At 34.4% G+C, this 17,054-nt stretch overlaps 1 protein-coding gene across 1 annotated transcript in view; it reads right to left on the bottom strand.

The window, feature by feature from the left end:
- Positions 1-17,054, bottom strand: part of LOC115419086 (contactin-4-like) — a 179,626-nt gene that overhangs the window by 51,933 nt on the left and 110,639 nt on the right. Inside the window, exon 4 of the mRNA XM_030133704.1 lies at positions 14,845-14,972. Within this exon, the coding sequence (XP_029989564.1) occupies positions 14,845-14,972 (128 nt within the window). The remainder of the gene's footprint in view (positions 1-14,844; positions 14,973-17,054) is intronic.

The raw sequence follows: 17,054 nt of genomic DNA, 5'->3' as shown, positions 1-17,054 counted from the left end.
CGCTCCTTTTCACAAGAATAATAAGTGGATAACGCAGCGGTCTGTTTATGCTCGGAAGACACAGACGGGTGTTTTTCCGTGCGGCTTGATTGGAAAATTACATATAGGCCTGAATCAACCTGAACCTGCAGAGACAACAGCAGGTCTTCAGCCCTCCCTCCTGCACACTGATAGTCTGGAATGGGGGGGTTCTCTACCATTTTCATTTCACAGCTTGTGATAAATGGCTGAAAGAATCTGAAGACTGTAACACAGGGGTGCCAAACATGTGGTCCGTGGGCCAAAACCGGCCCACCAAAGGGTCCGATCTGGTCCATGGGATGAATTTGCAAAAACCACACTGATGATATTAACAGTCAATGGTGTTTAAAAGGTTTTAGTTCTGGTTCCACATACAGAATAATATGATCTAAAGGGAAATAATAACTTAATAATTTATAAATAATGACAACTCTTTGTTTTAGTGCAAAAAACAAAACAAAACATCAAGTTATGAAAATACTTACATTACACACATTGACAGACATTGAGTTAAATTCTTTAGAACAGGGGTGGTAAACATGGGGCCCGTGGGCCAAAACTGGCCCGCTAAAGGGTTCAAATCTGGCCCATGGGATGAATTAGCAAAAATTACACGGAAGATATTAATGTCACTTTTCCATCGACCCTCAAATTGTGCGAATGTAACTTGCGTGTAAAAAAAATATGGGAAAAACAACAATTTTGCAAAAACTCTCATTTTTCGATTAAAAGTTTTTGCACCGGCAAGAGGTGGTTTTTTTGGGAGTAATGCAAATTGTATATCACACAAAACTTCAACAGAAAGACTTTTTTTCCACAACTAGAGTCACGTGAATAAAAAAAAAAACCTGATTTCAACGGACGTTACTACAAGAAGAGTTTTAAAAGAAACATGGCGCGGTATGTGTGAACACACCAGGAAACTGAATCATTTTATAATTTAGTACGAGATAGAGGGGTAATATATAATAATAATGAATATATCTGTAAATCAACACCATATTTACATTCGTTGTCATGTTTATGGAATGACTTCTCGTGTCATCTTGTGATAATAAATAAACAAATCATCACATTTGTGATTTAATGGAAAAACTGACATTTCACACTTTTGTTTTTTCGACATTTAGTAAATATCGGTAAAGTTCTGCGCAGATATCCAATGGAAAACGACTACTGATGTTAACTGGTTTTCGTTCAGGTTCCACATACAGACCAATGTGATCTAAAGGAAATTAATAACATAATAACCTACAAATAATGACAACTCAAAAATTGTCTTTGCTTTAGTGCAAAAAAAAAAAACATTAAGTTATGAAAACACTTACATTTCACACATTCACACTGATATCGACTTAAATCTTTTAGAACAAGTGTGGTAAACATGGGGCACGTGGGATAAAACTGGTCCACTAAATGATTCAAATCTGCCCCATGAGATGAATTAGCAAAAATTACACTGAAGATATTAACAGTCAGTGGTGTTAAAGTCATTTTAGTTCAGGTTCCACATACAGACCAATATGATCTAAAGGAAAATAATAACATAATAACCTATAACAAAAGACTCCAAATGTTCTTATTGGTTTAATGACCAAAAAAAAAAAATTACATTATGCCAATAAATAATGACAACTCAAAATTTTCTCTGTGTTTTAGCGCAAAAAATAACATTAAATTATGAAAATATGAACATTGACAAACTATCCTTTAACAATATAATGTGAATAACCAGAACAAATATGAACCTGAAATAACAGAAGAAAATTAAGTGCAATTTTAACAATATTCTACCTGTTATTAAATGTTTTGTGCCTTTGTAGATCTGATCCATAATGCACAGGTATACATGATAAACTGAGGCACAATATTGTTAAAACTGTACTTATTTTTCTAAAGAAATTTCCGTTTTTTCAGGTTATTACCTCCGCCAAGGAGGTTATGTTTTTGCCAGGGTTTGTTTGTCTGTTTGTTTGTTTGTCTGTCCGTTAGTGTGCAACATAACTCAAAAAGTTATGGAGAGATTTGGATGAAATTTTCAGGGTTTGTTGGAAATGCGATAAGGAAGAAATGATTAAATTTTGGTGGTGATCGGGGGTGGGGGGGCCCACGGGGGGGGCCACTGATCAGCCTTGGCGGAGGTCTGCGCTCTCCGAGTGCTTCTAGTTCACATCTTTTTTGTTTAGATAGTTTATAAATGTAAAAATTTTGCAATATAATTTATAATGCAATATTTATTCAATATTTATCAAAATATAAACACTGTTTTTATACAGACTTGAGTCCATAGATTTACATACTGTTAATATTGTGTCTATTTATATTTTATGTGTATTATTTTTGTTCTATTCTGATCTTACTTTTGTTCATTTTATATTCTATTTTCTTATCTAATTTTTTGTTTTTGCAATTTTATATCAGCTATTCTATTCTATTCTATTCTATTCTATTCTATTCTATTCTATTCTATTACTGGTCCAATAGGACTGAATGTGGAACTAAAATCAGCTTGTTTTTTTGCTTTTCATTATGCTTTCAGTGTTTAATCTTTCACAGCAATTACACCTGTGCAGAAATACAAATACACTGACATTTTACATTGTTAATTTCTCCACTTCAATTATGCAAAGGTTAGTGATTATTTTCAGTGGTTGTCAATGGGAGGCATCGGCATAAATCAACAGTAAGGTGCACTCGGAGTTCTCCACATCCTCCACCGCTGCGACGTTCAGGCATTCATAATACATGAAACCTTCTGTCTTTTATAATTCAACAGAAAAAAAAACAAAAAAAACAAGAAGAACCATGTCTTGATGGCAATTAACAGAAGGATTCCATCATTTACTGGATTTTCTAAAACCGACGCCCTGTTATTCACCTTCGACCAAAGTATTGAATCCAACGTTCACCTTTAGGGACATAAAGCCCATTTTAAAGCTGGGTTTCCATAGCAACAGCTTGGAAGAATCAGAAAGTAAAAGGGTTTTTTTTTTCATTCATTTATTTATTTATTTTCTCCCGCTGACCTGTGTTGACACGACATTTGTACAGAATTTTATAGAATGCGAATTTGTCCAAGAAAGACAAATCAATGAACGGAGGGTTGGAGCAAAAATAAAAACATAGAGGAAAGAAGAGGGAGGTTTGTCATCGAGACTTTGTGGAGAAGTGAGTGGGGGGGAGGGGGGGGGGGGAGTGCAATTTCAGTAGTTTGGGAAATATCATATATAAAGTAAATAAAGTAAATAATGTGAGTTTTTTGTGTAACTGAGGGTGAAACATGTTAAATGAATGTGTGTTTCATTAGATCAGGGGTGTCAAACTCATTTTAATTCAGGGGCCACATTCAGCTAAATTTGATCTGAAGTGGGCCGAACCAGTAAAATAATATAACATGCATAACAATATAACATAATAATGTATAAATAATGTTGACTCCAAACTTTTCTCTATGTTTTAAAGCGAAAAAAGTAAATTTACATTATGAAAAGGTTTACATCTAAAAACTATCCTTTCAAACGATGTGAGTAGCATGAACAAACTGAAAAATTAAGTGTTATTTTAATAATATTCTGCCTCAGTTCATCATTTACACATGTACATTATAACTTACAGATCACAGTGGATCTACAAAGACACAACACATTTAATTACAGGCAGAATCTTGTTAGAATTGTACTTACTTCTCTTAAGACATTTCAGGTTGTTCATATTTGTTCAGGTTATTTACATTTTTTTTTGCAAAATTATACTTTGTTTTCATGTAAATACATGAAGATATTTACATTTACAAAGGGAAACATTTGGAGTTGTCATTATTTCTGTGTTATTATGATAGTATTTTACAGGTCCTGCCCACTTGAGATTGTATTGGTCTGAATGTGGAACCTGAACTAAAAGGATTGTTAATATTTTAGTGTAATTTTTGCATTTCACAAATTCATCCCAAGGGACCCCGGACCCCTTGGCGGGCCGGATTTGGGCCCCGGGCCGCATGTTTGACACCTGTGCATTAGATTGTTACATATGCTGCACTTATGATGATGAACAGAAGTTTATTAAATGTCTATTAAATGCATTTAAATCATGTATTTTATTGCTTTTAGAGAATTTTAAATTTTGCTGAAGAGAAAAAGTAACATGTAATTTGTATTTAAATACTTTAAAAGTGGATGTGTGTATCTGAAATATTGAAAGGGGTCATATTTTGCTAAACCCACTTTTATTAGTCTTTGATTCATTTATTTGTGTATTTGGACCCTAATAGTTCAAAAAGTTTGAATTTGAACCCTCCAGGTCTATCTTTATATTCATTTTGGCAAAAATTTAGTGGATTTCTACAACCTGTTTTAATCCCTTCTCAATTTGTTACGTTTTATAACTAGTTACGTCACAACATTTGCACATATAAGCTTAAGATTTCTGATGAACATTTCTCCAAGTACGACACACTGCAAAAATCTAAATCTCACCAAGTGTATTTTTCTCCTTTCTAGTCCAAATATCTAATCACACTTAAAATAAGACAAAATCACCTAAAGAGTAACTTTTCAGTGAGATATAAGAACTTATTTTTAGACAACAGATGCTGAAAATCTTATTTCAAGAAATCTTACCAAGATAATTTTCACAATTTGGTTAGCCCGATCAGCCCGCCCGCAGGCCGAAAAAATTATATTAATATTCATCTACTATAAAAATATAATAAATCAGGACAATGGATGTTTTTTTTTCCAAGTTTTGCTCAAAGTTTAGACCCTAATGTTAATAAAAGTACATCAAAAGTGTATTTTAGTGCAAACTTTAATGTTCAAACATGATTTTTAATCTTTGTGGGGTGAAATATACGCTATTAAAAATCTCCGACACAAACAATTAATTTATGCATATCATCGTCAATCCAGCCGAAAAAAAAACAGGCGAGGATAAAAAATTCTAATTTCTCTTTTAGTTTGTTACTCAGGCATAGTAATAGATATAATATTTTAGACAATGGGAATAGATTCTGTGAGGTCTCTAAATGTCCACAGACACCAAGAACATCCATATGAACCTTATTATTGTGAATTAATTCTTCATTTACTTTGGGTATGTCTTTTTAGGCGTTTTTCCCCTGAAAATATGTTCAGGGTTAAACAGGTTAAGCAAAAAAAAAAATCTGCCAATGAAGTACAAGAGAATAAAATAAGCAACTAAATGAACAAAAACAGCTAAACTGATCAATATAACAGAGTCACAAACTGAACAAAGTTGAAGAAAAATTATAAAATGGGTAACGAAATGTAGAAAAAAGTAAACAAAATAAGTAACAGATTTTTTTTTTTTTGCTTGAATTAAGGAAAAAAATCTTGAAATGAGAATAAAAAATACTGCAATATGCAAAAAAAAAAAAAAAAACTTGAAATAAACAAAAAAATCTTGAAATAAGCAAAAAAAAAAAAAAAAAATTGCCAATGAGACAAGTGAAAATTATCTTAGTAAGATTTCTCGAAGTAAGATTTTCCAGATCTATTGTCTAAAAATAAGTTCTTATATCTCACTGAAAAGCTCCTCTTTAGGTGATTGTCTTATTTTAAGTATGATGAGATATTTGGACTAGAAATGAGAAAAATACACTTGGTAAGATTTAGATTTTTGCAGTGTTGTGATTCTGAATGTCATCAATCACAAATGTATGGGGTGAACACAAACTTTTTCCACCTCTGTATAATATCTTGTTCTGCTGCTGCTTTTCCACTGTCGGTATCATCTCAACTTGGCAGAGTTTGACTCAGTTTGGCTCAGAGTGGACAGTGTTTCCACTCCAGGTTCAGTGCTTTCTAGTACATCTTCAGTGAGACAGCAATGGAGGATGATGAAACTGAAATAGTACGTTTTTTCAGGCACAAATATAGTGGTTAGAGTCAAATCTGTGGATGATTTATCCAGGTAGAGCCCACTGGAAAAGTTGCTCCAGTGTTTTAAAGCCATTTCCCAGCAGCCCCTCTCACATTGAAACACACATACTGTATATGTGATTCTGCATCAACCAATCTGTAACCTGCACGATTTCATCACATTTAGAACCACTTTATCTGGAATGGAAGCTCTGCAGAGGTGATGCTTAAAATAGTATCCGAGTGGTCTCACAGTAGAAACAACCAAAGACCAAATTAAGGTGATGCCATCAGGGAAAAACAGTTTTTAAACAAGTTTTTAACCCATAAAGACCCAGAGGTGCTTTCGTGGCAGCTCCAACATATATTATTTAACTTTTCCTAATTGATTTATTACCATTTATTATAATATTATCCTCTGTATTTTACGTTTTTTCAGTGAAAGTCATGTATTTTCCCATATTTAATTCACTGATCATGTAGATGTTCATAAAAACTCAGATTAAAGTTAATTGGGTCTTTAAGGGTTAATGTTCCAGTTGATGGTGAGTAAGACATGACTGATGTATATGTACATTATAGTGAATGAATCATCCATCAAGTATTTGTCAAGTATAGTCTGATATGATCACCGTCACTTTGTTTAGAAAGTGTTTTGATGAATATATAACTGGGGTTAAAAATGCAATTTAATGATTTGACATCGATTAATACAGTGTTTTTCAACCTTGGGGTCGGGAAGCCATGTGGGGTCGCCTGAAATTTCTAGTAACTGATAAAAATAAAAATAAAAACTTACTAATAAAAAATATATGGAGAGTTGAGAGAGACAATCACGATCCATAACAGACATGACAAACTGTGAGTCTGAAACTGAAGCACTGTGGTTCTGTTTATCTGTCAAATGTTCATTGTGGTCAGTTTCAGATGCTGCAGCTCTTTCATAATTCGTAGTTTGAGTTCTTGTTTGTTCAGTATTAATTTTCAGCCTTGTAAATCCAAGATGGACTGACTGTACATATCCTGACCAAGGAAAATAAAATTCTGACTTTGTGCAGTAATCTACACCTGGATTTACTGCCTCCGTCCATAATAATATACATTATATAGACTAAATGTGTCTAAAATTAATGTTTATTTGCAACATAGTATAGCAAACTATTACATGATCAAAAACAGAAAAAGAAAAACAGAAAAACAACAACAATAAAAATAATAATAATAATAATAATAATAATAATTATTATTATTATTATTTTTATTATTATTATTATTATTATTAATAATAATAATAATAATAATAATAATAATAATAATAATAATAATAATAATAATAATAATAAATAAATAAAAATCTCTGTTTTGAATGTCTGGGGTCGCCAGAAATTTGTGATGTTAAAATAGGGTCACGAACCAAAAAAGGTTGGGAACCACTGAATTAACCCTTTCATGCATAGTGGTCACTACAGTGGACAGCTATTCTACAGCTGTTCTCTTGTATATTCATGGATTTTTTTTTTTTTTTTTTTTACTACGCACATCTTTATTAAAGTTTTAAGACACTACATATATTTTCTGGCATGAATAGATAACATTATGTAGATCTCTCCTGAGCATAAACTCCCAGAATCACAAGCCCTCCCCATAGTTTTCACACAATTTATCAGTAAATACATGTTTCTGTGCGTCAAAAATTAAACGTGTGGTGTCCAGCTGAGTGGACATTTTTGCAACTTCATGAAAAATATGCTCATAAGAATTTTTTTTCTTTTTTTTTTTTTTTTTCATTATTTTATCTTATTTATTTTATTTTTTAATTTATTTTTCAGAAGAAAATTTTCAAACGCATTGTTTTTTTTCATGTCTAAAGAGGAATAAAAACACAGGAAAAAAATTGATTAAGGTTCTCATAATTCGTGCATGAAAGGGTTAATATATTTCAAGATTGATCTTTTTTAACTCACGGTATTTCTTGTTGTTGAGTAAAGCCTGAGCTTCAGTTGTGTTACTTATTAATGCAGTTGTTTTGGGTCAATTCTTCTAAACATTCATCTATATCAGGGGTATTCAACTCCGGTCCTCGAGGGCCACTATCCTGCATTTTTAGTCTATTCTTGTATTTTTCTTTCATTTTTGGTTTTTCCCCCGTAAGTCACTTTGGAAAAAAGCGTCTGCCAAATGCATAAATGTAAATGTAAATGTTTTAGATATTTCCGTCTCCCAGAACACCTGGTTCAATTAATGATCAGCTCATCATCATGCTCTGCAGAAGCCTGATAATGATGGAATGGCTTGCAGGTGTGATGGAAGAGGGAAACATCTAAAACATGCAGGATACCAGCCCTCCAGGACCTGATTTGAATACCCCTGATCTGTATCATAATACTGGAAGGGGGCTCAGAGCGTCTGTGTGTATGTCTGTGTGTGTGTGTGTGTGTGTGTGTGTGTGTGTATGTGTGTGTGTGTGTGAGCACGATTCTGACAAATGTAAATGTTTTTACCTGGTCAATTTGATACCTACAGGAATACAGGAATAGTCTCACCTCCACATTAACCCTTTCATGCACGAATTATGAAAACCTTAATCAAAATTTTTACTGGAGTGTTTTTATTCCTCTTTAGGCATGAAAAAAACAATGCAATTGAACATTTTCTTCTGAAAAAAAAAAAAAAAAAAAAAAAAAAAAAATAATAATAATAATAATGGAAAAAAAATTCTTATGAACCTATTTTTCATGAAGTTACAAAAATGTCCACTCAGCAGGACACCACACATTTAATTTTTGATGCACAGAAACATGTATTTACTGATAAATTGTGTAAAAACTATGGGGAGGGCTTGTGATTCTGGGGGTTTATGCTCAGGAGAGATCTACATAATGTTACCAATTCATGTCAGAAAAGATATGTAGTGTCTTAAAACTTTAATAAAGATATGTGTAAAAAAAAAAAAAAAAAACGAAATGAAAAGAACAACAAAATCCATGAATATACAAGAGAACAACTGTAGAATAGCTGTCCACTGTAGTGACCAGTATGCATGAAAGGGTTAAATATCTCGGCAAGTTGATAGGACCAATATTTTTGGAGATATTAGTCATTTTGGAATACAATTGCGTTACATTCACAGAAGTGCAGTAACATGCCGCATTATGGGAAATTAAGTTAAAAACAGGAACGCCACATTTACAAGCTACAGTCCAACATATCGGTATCAGAGCCAGTTCTGGAGAGGGCAAGAGGGGCAAAGACCAGTTGAACAAACGTCCTGCCCCTTTAAAATAAAGTTTGTGAAGTTTCAGGAGGTTGGGAAAATGTAAATGAGCGTCACAACCGCATGAGACATAGAGGAACTAGAAAAGCACTCGGAGAACGCAGACCTCCGCCATGGCAGATCAGTCCCCACCAGATCACCACCAAAATTTAATCATTTGTTCCTTGTGCCAGTATCAACATTTCCTGAAAATTTCAAAATCCTTCCATAACTTTTTGAGTTATCTTGCTAACAGGCAAATAAACAAACAAACAAATAGACAAACCCCGATGAAAATGTAACCTCCTTGGCGGAGGTAATTCGTCACGCCTGTTAAGTTTCTTTCACTTCTGCATAGGGATGGGAATCGAGAGCCAGTTCTTTTTGAGAACCGGATCCCAGTAGTTCGATTCCTTAGAATCGTTTGCCTGCCTGCTTAACGATTCTGCTTATCGATTCTACCGTCGTTGCGCACGTGCGATGATGTCACGAGTACACTGCAGCACCGGGCCGTCATCCGGGCCCAGTTACGGTTCCGGTGCAGGCAACATACGTCGTACCCCCTCAAACACAAGTTTCCGAAGGAAGGGGAAAGGAAGTGAGGTGCACAACAACGGGAGATGGGCCGAGTCGGTTCCATGTAGCGGAAATGCGGCAATAGAGGAATTAGTAAAGTGTCTTTAGTTTCACTTTCACTGTACCCCCCCAGCATCTGTCATTTGTACATACTGTATATGTTATATTTTCTGTGCAGAGATGGAAATATAAAAGGCAGTTAATGCAAACACACCCGTTTGTACTCTTTTATTCTCTCACCCAATGAGAATCGATAAGGAATCGGATCGATAAGCAAAGTCAATAATGGGATCGGAATCGTTAAATTCTTATCGAGTCCCATCCCTAGTTGCTAGCAATATTCATTGAGAGGTACGCATGGCACAGACCCCCCATCTTACAAACTATTCACCCCTCACCCCGTTTATGTGCTCTGCTGCTCTCTATTTCACTCTGCAGGTGCGCCTGTGTATTAATATATGAATTGCTGTTCCCATTCTTACCAAATAATTCTTATGTCTAAATATAGACACATCTTTTTCCAAAACTCTGATCTGCCCAGCATCAAAACTCCCACATCTACAGCCCATGGTTCCCCAGTGGTCACATACTAGTATTCTATAATACTGCAGCAGGTTAGAGGGTACCTTATGTACATTTACACATTTCCCTGGTGATCTCCAAAGTTATAATAGTTTTGTATTTTTCATTTTAGTTCAGTTTTATTTAGTTTTGACTTTTTTTTCTCTAATTCAGTTCATTTTAATTAGTTTTTAGAGGCGGTTTGCTAGTTTTTATTAGTTTTTCTTTTATTCTAAATGCTTAGTTTTAGTATTAGTGTCAGTTTTTTCATATCTATTATCTTCCTCGCCGTCATATTCAATTAAATCCCGTACAGGACTCTGCTGCTTTTTCCCAACTTTAGTCTCCATGTTGCCATGGTAACAACGACAAGTGACAAGAAGTGACGGACCATGACATGCCGCTTGCTAAAATTGCTCGAGCGAAATAAATCAATTTCATATTAGTCCGACACTGACAAAGACGAAAACGAAGGGAATTTTATCCATAATTTTTATACGTTTTAGTCAGTTTCGTAATCTCACAATACAGTTTCAGTTAGTTATCTTTTTTTTCTTTTTTTTTTATAGTTTTTATTTATTTCAATTAACGAAAATATTTTTTCAATTCTAGTTTTCGTCATTTCGTTAGTTTTCATTAACGATAATAACCTTGGTGATCTCTTTCATTTACGATCGAAATTAGTACTGGAACTGAATCCGAAATCAAATTCAGACTTTCTCAACTGGAATCAGTTCAAAGTCCTTCATACACTTTCCAACACTGCTGTTTAGTCTCATTTTTTAATTCATTTCATAAGCGAGTTCTTGTCTTTTTTTTTTTTAAAAAGGTACTTTTCCATGTATCTACAGGGTGGGGAAGCAAAATTTACAATATTTTGAGGCAGGGATTGAAATACAGTGTATGACCAATTAGTTTATTGAAAGTCATGAGAATTTATTTGCCACAAGAAAATTGACATAATAGAAAATGTTTTTATTCTATGTGTCCTCCTTCTTTCTCAATAACTGCCTTCACACTCTTCCTGAAACTTGCGCAAGTGTTCCTCAAATATTCGGGTGACAACTTCTCCCATTCTTCTTTAATAGTATCTTTAAGAAAGTGGACATTGCTGTGTGATGTTCTATTGGTAGCATGTTCTAAAACGCCCCAAATAGCAGAATCCAGAGGGTTTAGATCTGGGCTAGAAGGCGGCCATAAACATGATTCCCAAAAATTGCTAAAGTTGGATTTGTTGCTGTTGTCAACAAGTGTTTTGGTGTTCTTGTGTAAGATTTTAACTTCAAATCATATTTTACTGCATTTCTAACGGTCTTGTTGTCTACCTCAAGTTCAATTGCCATTTTTCTCATGGATTTGGTTGGATCCTTGAGGATTTTGGATTTGAGAGCTTTAATAAAAGCTTTGGTACATTTTTTGTTGCTTCCTCCACTTCCAGGCTTTCTCGTAATAGTTTTGCTCATAGTCATTCTCTTCTTTCCATTATAAACAGTCTTTATGGACACTCCAACTATTTTTGAAATCTCCTTTGGTGTGACGAGTGCATTCAGCAAATCACACACTCTTTGACGTTTGCTTTCCTGATTACTCATATGGGCAAAAGTTTCTGAAAAGGTATGGATAATAGTGTTAGGTATGATTATGACATCAATATATGTTTGGTTTCAAAACAATTGACGTAGTGCCTGCTGAGAAAAAACAACTAAATGTTCATTGTAAATTTTGCTTCCCCACCCTGTACATCCATCTCTGACTCTCAGCACCTATGAATACACTGCTTTAACTCCAAAAACAACATGGAATGAACAAGATTTGATACAAAAAAAATCCCAGTAATCTGTTAAAATGTACATGCTAATCAATACCAAACCTTTTATATACCAGGCATGAACTTTTCTCCCTGTGGCCAATATAGCAAAGATCAATAATTCCATAAATCCACACGAGTCAGTCGACAAGGAAGGTCAAGGCACAACAAATAACAATAACACAAATGAACCATGCAACCTCTGTGAGAAGGGGGCGGGGGGGGTCACAATGAGGGTATAGTTCAGTGAATATGTCAGCAAATCCCCCAGGAACCAGAGGAGGTGAGAACACTATCCCCCGTGGAAATAGGACAGAAAAACAGCAGTGTGCACAGAATACAGCCACTCAATGCACAGCACTTTATACCCAGCTCACATTCATTTTTAATGAAGTATAATAAGTCACAGCAGCAGAGCAGAAATGCAATCCCCGGCCCAGATGATCTAACAACACTAGGGCTTTTTCACACAGCGTATCCTCTGACAGAACTGGAGGCACCGAGGCAGTGACTTGAATGTTTTCACCTCTGCAAACAGACACAGCAACAGAGGCGTCTCATTGGTAATGGCAGCACAGACGGAAAGAAAAAAATAATAAATGAATAAATAATACAACACTACTTGGGGCTTATCAAAAGACAGAGAGGACGAGAGGGTTGGATTCTTAACCCATAAAGACCTAAACCTTCACTGATGACCAAAATTATTCACTAATCTAAACTGTTTAATACCTGTTGACCCACTAATCCTATCAATACATGTCAATAATTGCTATAAAATGCAGTTTCACACCATTAATTTGTAGGATAAAATGTGCAAAAAGTTGTAAAATGAGAATACAATGAGCAAAATACTAGAAAGATAAAGAAAAAATGAGCCAAAGGCCTTTGAATTATGGCATTAAAGTGAACAAATCCTTCTGAAAGGACACTAAAATGAGCAAAACACTAGAAAAATAAGGAAAAAGGGAACCAAAAACCCTTGAACTATGGCATTAAAGTGAAAAATTCTTCTAAAATGAGAATAAAAGGAGCAAAATACTAAAAAATAAGGAAAAAAATTAACCAAAACTCTTGAAATATGGCATTAAAGTGAAGATATCCTTCTAAAAGGAGACTAAAATGATCAAAATACTAGAAAAATAAGGAAAAAATGAACCAAAACCTTTTGAAATATGGCATTAAAGTGAACAAATCCTTCTAAAAGCAGACTAAAATGAGCAAAATACTAGAAAAATAAGAGAAAAATGAACCAACACCCCTTTAATTATGGCTTTAAAGTGAATAAATCCTTCTAAAGTGAGAATAAAATGAGCAAAATACTAGAAAAATGAGGAGAGTTCATCATTTCAAAACATTCAGAACTTTGTATTTAGTCTGTTAACCTCAAAAACTAAAAGTATCTACTGATCTAAACTGTTTAATACCTGTTGACCCACTAATCCTATCAATACATGTAAATAACTGGTGAAAAATACAGTTTATCATCTTTTCATGGTCATCAGATATGACCCATTTGGACGCTCAGAGGCTCCATAGTTACCGTGGAAACACCGTCATCTTCTACAACACTAATTCACCAGTAAAAACCATGGAGTTGGATCAATGACAGTGAATGGACACACTGAGTTTATGTTCAATGATAAAGAAAATGAACCAAAAATTCAAGAATTTGAAACATAAGCATTTAATTTACTAAAATGAAGTAAAAGAGACTAAAATAAGCAACTAAATGAACAAAAACAGCTAAACTGGGTAATATAACAACTCAAAAATAAGTCACAAACTGAACAAAGTTGAAGAAAAATTCTACAATGGGTAACAAAATGTAGAAAAACTAACAAAATAAGTAACAAAATGAACAAAAACATAAAATAAGTAACAAAACAACAAAATAATAAGTTAAATGGACAAAATAAGCCACAAACTGAACAAAATTAAAGAAAAAATATAAGAGGCAACAAAATGAACAAAAACAAATAAAATAATAAACAAAATTAATAAAAATTTACAAAATTAATAACAAGACTACAAAATAGTGAGCCATAGTTACCATGGAAACACTGTCATCTTCTACAACATTGATTCACCAGTAAAACCCATGGAGTTGGATCAATGACAGTGGATGGACACGCTGGGTTTATGTTCAGTTGGTGTATTTACTTATGTATGTATGTATGTATGTATGTATGTATGTATGCATGCATGCATGCATGCATGCATGCATGCATGTATGTATGTATGTATGTATGTATGTATGTATGTATGTATTTTACTGAAAAAGCCACTTTTTCTTCACTTTTCTCTGTTTTGGACATAAAAACCCTCAACTTTGATCTGAGCTTTAAAGAACATCTACATAACCAGAACATTAAATATAGAAAAACTCACTTAAAAATGCAAAACACAGATCATAATATTAGAATAAATGGTGATAAATCACTTATGAAAGGTTAAAAATAGAGAAAAAATCATTTGGGAACTGACACCAAAGTAGTACTGGGTCTTTATGGGTTAAAAAAAATGAAAAACAACGTCCTTCCACTCCATGTTGGTCATTTTTTATTCATGAAATTGGACATTTCAGGTTCGTTTTCATGGAGCAGAATGAAATATCAAACAGCTCGACGTGCCGTCACAGTGAAAAACATACATTTGCAAAAGGTGGAAGGTGTTTTATTGGCCAGGCTGCCTGCTCACTGAGCTGCAAAAGAGACAGTGATGAAATGTACAGAGGGAACAGGAAATACCTTTAACCGTGACGCTCCCTGTGCTGCTCGCCACACCGAACTGGTTTCTGGCCACACAGGTGTACAGGCCTGCGTCAGCCTTGGTGGCGTTCCAGATACGAAGGTTACCGTTGTCCAGAATGGAAACCCTGGGGTACAAAAAAAAAAACAAAAAACAAGACTGAGTCATTTGTTATCAGTGATGGGTTACAATAGCAATAAACACAGCTTCATACAGTTTTTTTTATTTTTTTATTTTTATAATTCAAGTTTTATTTAATTTTGTAATGGAGAATTCACATGTTTTACATTTTATTGTTCGATGTTTTTCTATATTTCTTTTCTTTTCAGAAAAGAACAAAATAATCTATCTATTTAATTGTTTTTCTACGTATATCTTCAGTGTTTTCCCTTCTTGATCCCTCCCCCTTTTTTTAAAAAAACAAAACATAAAAAAAAAAAAAAAAAATACAATAAAATAAATAATAATAATACAAACAACAGTAATAGTAGCTAAACTACAGTAGGTGTCACAATGTGTTCCTTGTGAGTGTTCATAAAGTCCATCCATGGTTTCCAGCATTCCTCAGGTCTGTCATGTTCTAGTCTCAAAGCACATGTGAGTTTCTGCATCAGGGAAATTTCTTCAACAAGTTCTATCCAGTCTTCTAATGTGGGTAGATTGTCAGTCATCCATTTTCTAGTGATTACTTTCTTGCTAGCAACTAGGGATGGGAATCGATAAAAATTTAACCATTCCGATTTCAATATCGATTTTGCTGATCGTTCTGATTCTCTTATCGATTCTTATTAGATGAGGGAATAAAAGCGTACAAATGGGTGTGTTTGCATTAACTGTCTTTTATATTTCCATCTCTGCACAGAATATATAACGTATACAGTATGCACAAGTAATAATAACAGATGACGCCGGGCCCGGTTTGGGGGTGGGGTGGCAGTGAAAGTGAAACTAAAGACTCTTTACTAATCCCTCTATCGGTGCATTTCCGCTACATGGAACTGACTCATCTCGGCTCCAGTTGTTGTGCACCTCATTTCCTTTCCCCTACCTTTGGAAACTTGTATTTGAGGGGGTACGACGTTTGTTGCCCACATCGGAACTGGGCCCAGATGACGGCCTGGTGTTCACTCTGCTGCTACATTCACAAGCGTCGCTAAATAGCAAATCAGATACGTGACATTCCTGTAAATCACAGGTGTCAAACATGCGGCCCGGGGGCCAAATCTGGCCCGCCAAAGGGTCCAGTCTGGCCCTTGGGATGAATTTGTGAAATGCAAAAATTACACTAAAATATTAACAATCCTTTTAGTTCAGGTTCCACATTCAGACCAATTCAATCTCAAGTGGGTGGGACCAATAAAATACTATCATAATAACACAGAAATAATGACAACTCCAAATGTTTCCCTTTGTAAATGTAAATATTTTCATGTATTTACACGAAAACAAAGTATAATTTTCCAAAAAAATGTGAATAACCTGAACAAATATGAACAACCTGAAATGTCTTAAGAGAAGTAAGTGCAATTCTAACAAGATTCTGCCTGTTACTAAATGTGTTGTGTGTTTGTAGATCCACTGTGATCTGTAAGTTATAATGTACATGCGGAAATGATAAACTGAGGCATTATATTGTTAAAATAACACTTATTTTTTCAGTTTGTTCATGCTATTCACATCGTTTGAAAGGATAGTTTGTAGATGTAAACCTTTTCATAATGTAAATGTACTTTTTTCGCTTTAAAACATAGAGAAAAGTTTGGAGCCAACATTATTTATATATTATTATTATGTTATATTATTACGTATGTTATATTATTTTACTGGTTCAGCCCACTTCAGATCAAATTTAGCTGAATGTGGCTCCTGAACTAAAATGAGTTTGACACCCCTGCTGTAAATGAATCACATGCTGTGGACAAATGTTTGAGCAGATTGGAGGGATTCGACTCTTTTGAGGAAATGGAAGCTTTGACAGTGTTCCAGTGGACCTGCTGTCGTCTGTTTGGAGCGTTTATGCCTCAACACCATGTTAGCTACGTTCTGACCAAAACAATGCAGTGTGTGTGTGACAACATCATGCATACACAACAAAGGCAGAATCGATAAGTGAATCGTTAAGCTGGCAGGCAAACGATTCCAAGGACTTGAGCTACTGGGATCCGGTTCTCAATAAGAACCAGTTCTCGATTCCCATCCGTACTAGCAA

The sequence above is a fragment of the Sphaeramia orbicularis genome, chromosome 5, assembly GCF_902148855.1.
Source record: "Sphaeramia orbicularis chromosome 5, fSphaOr1.1, whole genome shotgun sequence".
Taxonomy (NCBI): domain Eukaryota; kingdom Metazoa; phylum Chordata; class Actinopteri; order Kurtiformes; family Apogonidae; genus Sphaeramia; species Sphaeramia orbicularis.
The sequence above is the reverse complement of the archived record's forward strand: the minus strand, read 5'-3'. Positions and strand labels throughout refer to the sequence as shown.